The sequence below is a fragment of the Venturia canescens genome, chromosome 3 (genome assembly GCF_019457755.1).
Source record: "Venturia canescens isolate UGA chromosome 3, ASM1945775v1, whole genome shotgun sequence".
In the NCBI taxonomy this organism is placed as follows: Eukaryota; Metazoa; Arthropoda; class Insecta; order Hymenoptera; family Ichneumonidae; genus Venturia; species Venturia canescens.
The window spans coordinates 18,324,248-18,332,554 of NC_057423.1; the positions used below are offsets into that span (position 1 = coordinate 18,324,248).

General features: G+C 35.9%; 1 protein-coding gene across 1 annotated transcript; it reads right to left on the reverse strand.

Annotated features, from left to right (window-relative positions):
• Positions 1 to 1,331: 1,331 nt before the first annotated feature.
• Positions 1,332 to 5,527, reverse strand: LOC122407560 (uncharacterized). The gene is made up of 6 exons (XM_043413867.1): positions 5,345 to 5,527; positions 5,167 to 5,235; positions 4,385 to 4,748; positions 4,193 to 4,301; positions 3,778 to 4,000; positions 1,332 to 3,680 (listed from the first exon to the last, which is right to left on the reverse strand). Exons 2-6 carry the CDS (start codon positions 5,168 to 5,170, stop codon positions 1,420 to 1,422), a joined length of 2,961 nt encoding a protein of 986 aa, XP_043269802.1. The 5' UTR covers positions 5,171 to 5,235; positions 5,345 to 5,527; the 3' UTR covers positions 1,332 to 1,419.
• Positions 5,528 to 8,307: the final 2,780 nt, after the last annotated feature.

Consider the following 8,307-nt stretch of genomic DNA (forward strand, 5'->3'; position numbering starts at 1 on the left):
GTCCATGTTGAAGATCGTATAAACAAGCGTGTATGGACGATTAAGCAAGCCTTATTCGTCCGAAAATCCAGTCTGAGTGTCTAAGAAAACCTTCGGATGAATAAGAATACATTAATCATCCGTCCATGTTGAAGATCGTATAAACAAGCGTGTATGGACGATTAAGCAAGCCTTATTCGTCCGAACATCCAGTCTGAGTGTCCATGAAAACCATCGGACGAATAAGAATACATTAATCGTCCGTCCATGTTGAAAATCATACAGACAAACGTGTATGGACGATTAAGTAACCCTTATTAGTCCGAATATTCAGTCCAGCGTGTGTTACGTTTTAACGCGAGCCGTTTTGCGAAAGGTTTTGGCAAAAGATCTATCGGAAAATTGATTCATGTAAAAAATTTTACTGAGAACATAACCCGAAAAAAAAGACTTGATTTTAAAACTTGGAAAAAAAAAAGATTATGTGATACTCCTGTTATTAATTATTTAAAAATTTTAATAGTCATTTTGACTAATATTATATCAAATGACTAATATCATTTTGGCATATCGCTAACTGTCATGGAGTAACGCGCACTACAATTTCCTCGTAAAGCACGAGAACATGGTTTAGTTACGTAATATATCATCTGCATCTGGAGAGCAAAAACTTTGGTAAATATTTACTTTATTCACTTTTACTAAAAATAGTCTTAACATTTTTTCCAGCATTATTATCAATAACAAATAATACCGCGATCAATTTTAGGGAGAGGGAAGGTACAAAAAGCAAAAAAAAATTTTGAACCTTTTTTTGTATTCTTGGAATGTACATGGGTGGGTCTTCCCGGCGCTTCGCGCCGGAAAGACGAATTTTAAGGTCAAAAACCCCAGAGTAGCCCAGCCAAGGAGCGCAACGTTTGCCATCCATGTAGTCTTCAAATTAACCATTAAACGTCTAGAACATCTTTGAATATAGCGAAAAAACTGAAATTTCTTTCGGACTTTTTCAAAATTTTTTTTTTTGGTTTGTGTACCTTCCCCCTCCCTAAAATTGATCGCGATATTATTTTTTATTGATAAAAATACTTGAAAAATAATTTTCCATGCTTTTTAATAAAAGTGAATAAAGTAAATATTTACCCATTAAGTGTAGTACATCCATTTTTTCCGAAACCATTAATTTTTGCAACAATTTAAACGATGAAATTACTAAAACAATCACAAATCATGATAATAATAAGTCAATCAAATGCATCATTGAAAGGTTGTAATCTAACTTTATTAAAGCTTTAACCTTAAAAATAGGTTCATCACAATATTCTTAAACAAATAATAATTTTTCAGTTCAACAAAAAATATGCTTGACGCTTATTATAATATTCTCATAAATGAGCAAAAGAGCAACTGAAAGTAAAGAGAAATAAATGATTCTCCCATTTAGCATCTATTACATTTCCACAACTTCGATTTTGGTGGTTTTTTCAATCCAACGCATCCCACATGATACCATAATACACAATAATCACAGCGTATAGAAAATTTGCAATTCGATGAAGATTCGTCAATAGTAGTATCCAAATCAACAGCACATACAGCGCATAAAAAGACATCATTTTTCCGTTTACATTCCAGAATCTGTTCAACGACTCTCCATGCATCCCCAGAAAAATACTTTTTCATTGACAAGATATTGATATCGTCATCGATAATTGAATCACAAACTGCGTCCGGGTTCGATTCCACAGACTCTTCCTGGATATGTTTACCATGATAAACTGCTGAGTATGCAATTTTATCATCAACCACCCATTTCAAAATAACAAGGGCTCTTTCATTAATACTCAATTTAAAAAACGGCCGTTGTTTAATTCCTGCAGGCACACGACGTTTCTTGCGCAACCCAATGACGGTTTTCTCAGACCCTTTCGGACGTCCCCTCCGTTTTAAAGCACAGGGAACCGTAAGGTTTTCTAAATCGCGATTCCGCTCTGAGCGATTTCGGTTAACTCCCACTAAACACGCGTTTCCGTTAGGATCCATAGCGCTCAATGACGAGTTTTCATTTTCCACTGAACCAGTTCTGTCATATTCTACTCCACTGACATTGTCATCATCATTTCTTCCTTTGACAGTATTCTGATTCACGTCAATTTCATGAAAAAGTAAATCTTTACTCGAACCCAAATTAAAACCATCGTCAAAATTGAAATCACATGGAAGACTTGACGATACTGGAGTACTCGTAGAAAAACCGGAAACTTCTTCCATCGATATCGGTGAACTCTGGAATTCGCGATTTTCTGACCAGGCTTTTCGTATTTTTTCTAGTAACTTAACTCGCCCAAGGAAGATATTACCGGTGACCTCGCTGCCTAGTTTATTAAGTTCGCTAGTAATATCACGCATTATCCGATAACGCTGATTTTCAGTAGAAACATAGCGTTTTGAAAGTTTCGAAGAAACTGTTACGCTGGGAATATTTTCATCGTCTATTGTTTCATCGCTGAAAACTCGCTGTGTATTGCAAAAGTATTCCCGAGTCCATCGACGACTGCAAATACTGGGATCGTAAAGATCGCAACCTGACAGATTTTTAACAACGAACACATGGCTAGAAGAAAAAAACAGAAAAATGAAGAACACTTTCAGTAATAATTGAACATAATGCAGAGATCGATAATGGATTGATAGTAACCGGCACGGCAACGCCATTGACATAAATGAAGGACATTCGCATGACTTTTCAGACGCAATAATCGTTGAACCTGCCAATCGAAATTCGAAATGGTCATCATCCCGTTCGGTATAAGTAAGCTTTCCGCGTCTATAACATTTCAATTCCGCACTGACGAAATCGAATGCATATCGTGTAAGATACTGACAGTAAGACCATTCTGCGGAATTCTTTTCATACGGTATAACCAACGACTTTTGGTAAGTATATGCGGCCTTGAAATCGCGTTCAGAATTTAAACAAGCGACTAAAGCGAAGAAGCTTCCGATAAATTCTTCCAAAGTGCTGTACAATTTAACCACACTTTTAATCTTTGCGTTCAACGATTCGATTCTATTATTCGTTGTGTTCAAAAATGTGCTCTGCATGAAATTAATGCTCAAGGTCCATTCGTTTCGAATATCGTGCCAATTTTTGTTAAAATAGTTTAAAATTGCTGATGGCAACTTCTTGCTTTCTTCATAGTAACGCATGTATTCCGTTTCAGTTGAAGAATAAAGCATTTTCCGAAAGAGATCTTTTGCCGTATCCCGTTGTTCGGGTGTAATGGGCAACTTCTCACAACTAACTTCCCTATTGAACGTCCTTTGAGCGTGGAAAATACAAATCAAAACGTTGGCAGAAGGAAATTCTTCTTTGATAATTCTTCTCTCGAGTAAATCTTTATCCGCCATGATACATTTAGTACTTGACCACGATGGATGAACTTCTTTAAAAGTTCGAAGAAACCAAATCATACTTTCTGCGTCTTCATTCATAAGAATGCATACAGCAACAATCTCGGTATTTCCTTCTGAATCCTCTACAACCATCAGATAAACCGGAGCTCGTATATCAAGCAGCTTAAATGTTCCGTCAATACCCACAAATTCAGGGTATGCCAACATCGATTGTTTCATTTCAGTTGTTGCAAAAAAAAGACCCTTCATTTCTCGATTTTCTTCGAGTACATGACATTCAGCTCCTACAATAAAATCAAACATTCACACGTAAACATTTTCAAACATCAATCCATAAAATATATCCATTGCAAAAATTAACTAAACTATGCTTATACATACCAAACTCTTTCTCCAGTTTTTCGATTGTATTTTTCAAATTGTTTTGGCCGCTTTTTCGTGACATGACATTAGACAAATCTTTAAGCAAAATTTGTTTTTTGGATTTTGAAAAAGCTTTTTGTGCAATTAACTTTTTATTTGCACCGAGAGCCAACAAATTTTTGACTTGACTCTTTTCGTTTGCTGTCATGGCTCGAACTCGAGGCAAAAAATCATACAGTTTCTAAAAAAAAAATGTGTGAAATATGTAGCAATATAGTTGAACAAATAAATTTTTTCGATTCTAGTTATCATTTTTATGTACCAGTAGCCGACTAGCAAAAACACGCACAAAACACAAAGCGTTCTAAAATTTTCCCTATAAAAGTTTCAAAACAACCGAATTATTTGATAAACACTAAAAATCTCCAAATACCTTTGAACAGATGTGATTATGCTTATCAACCATTTTTCGCAGAACTAGTTTCTTCCCATCACTGCTGCAAATGAAGAACATCATAGCCGGGCATTGTTTTTGAAATGTCCTGGTAAATCAAATTTTTAAATGAATATATATAAGTTATAGCCACAAAAATAAGATCTGAGATTAACAACTATCAAAACTTACGAAGATTTCCGGATGCCTCTCGTCAACGATTTAAAATTTTTTCCTCCGTGTATACAACTATATCTTAACCGATAGTATTTCAAATCAGCATTGAGCAGTCTTGAAATACCTCTCTTTCTGCACTGATCGATAGTTGAACAGTCACGTTTGTAGAAAATACAAAAATTTTTCTTTTCGTAAGCCAAAACCGATTGTTCAAGTTCAGCGTAGGAAGCAAACTCAACCCCAACACTCAGCGGCATGACGGAGTGTAATGTTTTTTTTTTACTCGTTGATGGTCGCTCTAAATCTACGTCGCTTAACTCAGAACATGATTCCACCTCTTCGAACTGATTAGAGCTGTCGTCAGAACCCAATGATGACACTAAAAATTGAAATAATCCATATGGAAATTCTTTAAACGTGTTGACTATCAATGTTATTCAATTACAGCTGTGTCGGACACAGAGCGATACTGTGTTGAACTCTATATCCAACTCCGCTATAATTGAAAAGCACTGTATATTAATATTATCAGAATGCAATAAATGTAAGAGAGAAACGGATAACACCAAACAATAGTTAACACCGAATAGCTTGATTTTCAAACGAGAATATATTGAAAAGAGTAGAAACATCATCACTGCAAGACGCATTTTCTCATTTTTTTTCTAATAGATATTCGTAAGTATCCAAGAATTTAGCTGCCTAGCGTTATCCACCACTCAATACTACCACCTCACATCTTACCAAAAAAAAACTTGAATAAATTCTGGATGATAAAAAAATTATATAAAACTTACACATCGCTGCGAATCCTCCCAATTCCCAATCAATCGCTGACTTCTGATTGTTATTTGGACAACTAAATACTGTAACACGTGAAAAATTTAAGGTTATAACTGAATCAAACAACCAAAACAGAAAATCATACAAATTTTACCATTTCAATTACAGATAATTAAAAAAAAAAAAACTCACCTATTAAAATAACAAATCGCAACCCAATCCGACGCACTTTGATAAATAATTAAAACACAAAAATATCACGTCGAACCGGGAACAGCTTGCTTTTAGGCGCAAATATGCGTGATCGGCGTAGTTTAGAAAACGGTTAAATTGTGCGCATGCGTAACGAAAATTCGTCGAACGCAGCGCCCCATATTTCAAGAAACATTGAAAACGCTCAGCTGTATAATTATATATAATTAGTCGGACGAATAACAATTCGTCCGACTAGCCGGACGAGTAGCCACTCCGTAAATAGTAATATGCACTTCGTTAGATGACGAAAATTATATTTAGTTATCCCGCACGCACTTCATAACATCATAACCCCAAACGTCAACATGACGTGAAACTTCGGCTGGTGACTTTCGAGCTCTCGGCATGTGACGTCAGTCCGCGACACCGCCGCGAAGTAGACCGAGGGACATGAGGCCTTTGATGGTATTATATACAGACATGTCAAATTTCTAAATGTGTTAGTAACTTTTGCATAATCTTGAGCCTGTGCAAAGTTTTTTCTCAGCAATTACGCTACTGATCGTGTTGGTTTCGGGCTCATTCGAAAGAGATTTTGAAATTTAGTCTCCAAACTAATTTTCGCTTAACAAAACATCTCTTGAGCTCCGCAATGCCAGAAAATGACATGCCAGTTTTACCCCCACCACCGCGAATCGTTTTATTCAGAGAAAAGATAGTCTCGGCGAGAGCCTCAGGCCAGCAGACGACAGGGCTGTCAATGTACTTGTCCCGAGACTCTACCGAGTCTCTTGATGAATTATTTGCTTAGTACATTTTTATAGATTCCATTCTCATACGAACATTTTTTATGGGATAATCTTTTTCATGAAATTATCAGCAAATAAGGGACCATCAATGTACTTTTCCCAATCTTATTTTCCCTAGGTATGATGTTCGGATTATAAAGTTGGTTTCCACCATAAAAGACCAATTTTTTGTAAAAATTGTAGTGAAAATATTTCGTCACAAGTCTGCTCTTGAACTTTGGCGATTTTTTTCCTTATACTCTAATATGTTATGCCTATTAGGAACTCAACAGCATGGAGGAATCCGGGATGAGGCCCGCGAAATGAATTTCGGTTTATAATGTTTGTTTCCACGTAAAAGACCAATTTTTCTTCGAAATTGTATTGAAAATATTTCGGCACTGGTTTGGTCTTGGACATTGGTGATTTTTCTCCTTGTCTTCTAATATGTTTTGTCTATTGGGAATCCAAGAGCATGAAGAAATGCGTGTTGCGGGCCATAATACGACTTTCGGCTTATAACGTTGGTTTCCACGAAATAAGATCTATTTTTCGTTAAAATTATACTGGAAATATTTCGTCACAGGTCTGTCTTTGGACTTTGGCGATTTTTTTCCTTGTACTCTAATATGTTTCGTCTATTTGGAACCCAAGAGCATGGGGAAAAGTGTGTTGCGGGCCGAGATATGATTTTCGGCCTATAATGTTGGTTTCCACGAAAAACAACAAATTTCTCGTCAACATTATACAGAAAATATTCCGTCACAGGTCTGTCCATGGAGTTGGGCTATTTTTTTTCTTCTACTCTAATTTACTATGCTTATTGGGAACCCAAGAGAATGGTAGAAAGCGGGTTGGGGGCCGAGACATGATTTTCGGCTTATAACGTTGGTTTCCACGAAAACGGACCTATTTTTCGTCAAAATTGTACTGGAATATTTCGGCACTGGTTTCTTCTTCCACGATGGTGATTTTCCCCTTTATCTTCTAATATGTTTTGTGTAATAGGAACCCAAGAGAGTGAAGAAATGCGTCTCGTGGGCTGTAATATGATTTTCGGCTTATAACGTTGGTTTCCGCGACAAAAGATCTATTTTTCGTCAAAATTGTACTGAAAATATTTCGTCACCTGTCTGTCCTTGGCCTTTGGCGATTTTTTCCAAGTCTTCATACCAAGAAAGAACTGATGTAAAGATTTCCTTAATAGAACAGATTTTATTTATCCTTTTTCTTCAAAATTCAAATGAAAGATAGATCAAATTCAAGACACGAAAAATCCAACAGATTTGCCCACTTTAAATGTCGCTTTTGCATTCTGAATCTAGAGATTTGATTTCATCCAAAACGTGCCCTCAATGAAATATATTTCCAAAGTTTGTAAGTGGCCGCTGAGGTCTAATTATCCACAGTTTGATAGTTGCTGAAAAAAAGTACCCGAAAACTTCTAACATTTATTATGCCAGAACTCAAAGCAGCAAAAAAAACTAAGCGAACTTAATTCAACAAAGCAACAGAATTCAAAAACGTTTAAGGTACCTGCATTGGTTTTGGAGAAAAACCATTTCAGGACAATTCAGAAATTAATTTAGAAATTCGAAAACTCACAATGGAGTAGAAAAAGAAAAATTGAGGTATCTAGAAATGCGGAAGACTTTTGTGATGAATTTTCTAGATTACATGATACGGTTGGAGGAAATGATTTGAATGATTGGCACACATACTGCAACACAGAAATATCAAAGTTTTGAAAAGGAACACTTAAAAACTTGCCGAACCAAGTTCCATTACATATTACCATAATCAAAGATAAGGGGTGATCCGTCGCATATATATTTATCCACAGAAATTTCAGAGTTCGCAGGTATCTGCTGCGGTTCAATGTATCTGCGCAATGAGCTTCGAAGACAGCAATTTCAAATCTATCCATAAATGAGCAACTGAAGACTTTTATAATCAATTTTTTACTTCATATAGATGTTACAGTTAGAGTCAAAATGTAAAATGAATGGCACAGTATTTGAATTGTATAGTTTGCAGATTTTTGCAGTATTTTAATGATCCGAATCTACAGCATTATAATGAAAAGTTGTCAAAAGTCATGATGTTACATTAAAATGACATAGCGCACATTGCATTCAGCAATTCTGTAAGTTTCTGGGGATGTTGGTAGGC

Bases quoted from the DNA above. Each gene is read 5' to 3' on its own strand.
- LOC122407560 (XM_043413867.1), bottom strand. The intron at 4,001-4,192 runs GTATTTGGAGAT...TTTTTTTTTTAG, and splicing joins ATAATCACATCTGTTCAAAG to AAACTGTATGATTTTTTGCC. The intron at 3,681-3,777 runs GTATGTATAAGC...ATTTTATTGTAG, and splicing joins AAAACTGGAGAAAGAGTTTG to GAGCTGAATGTCATGTACTC.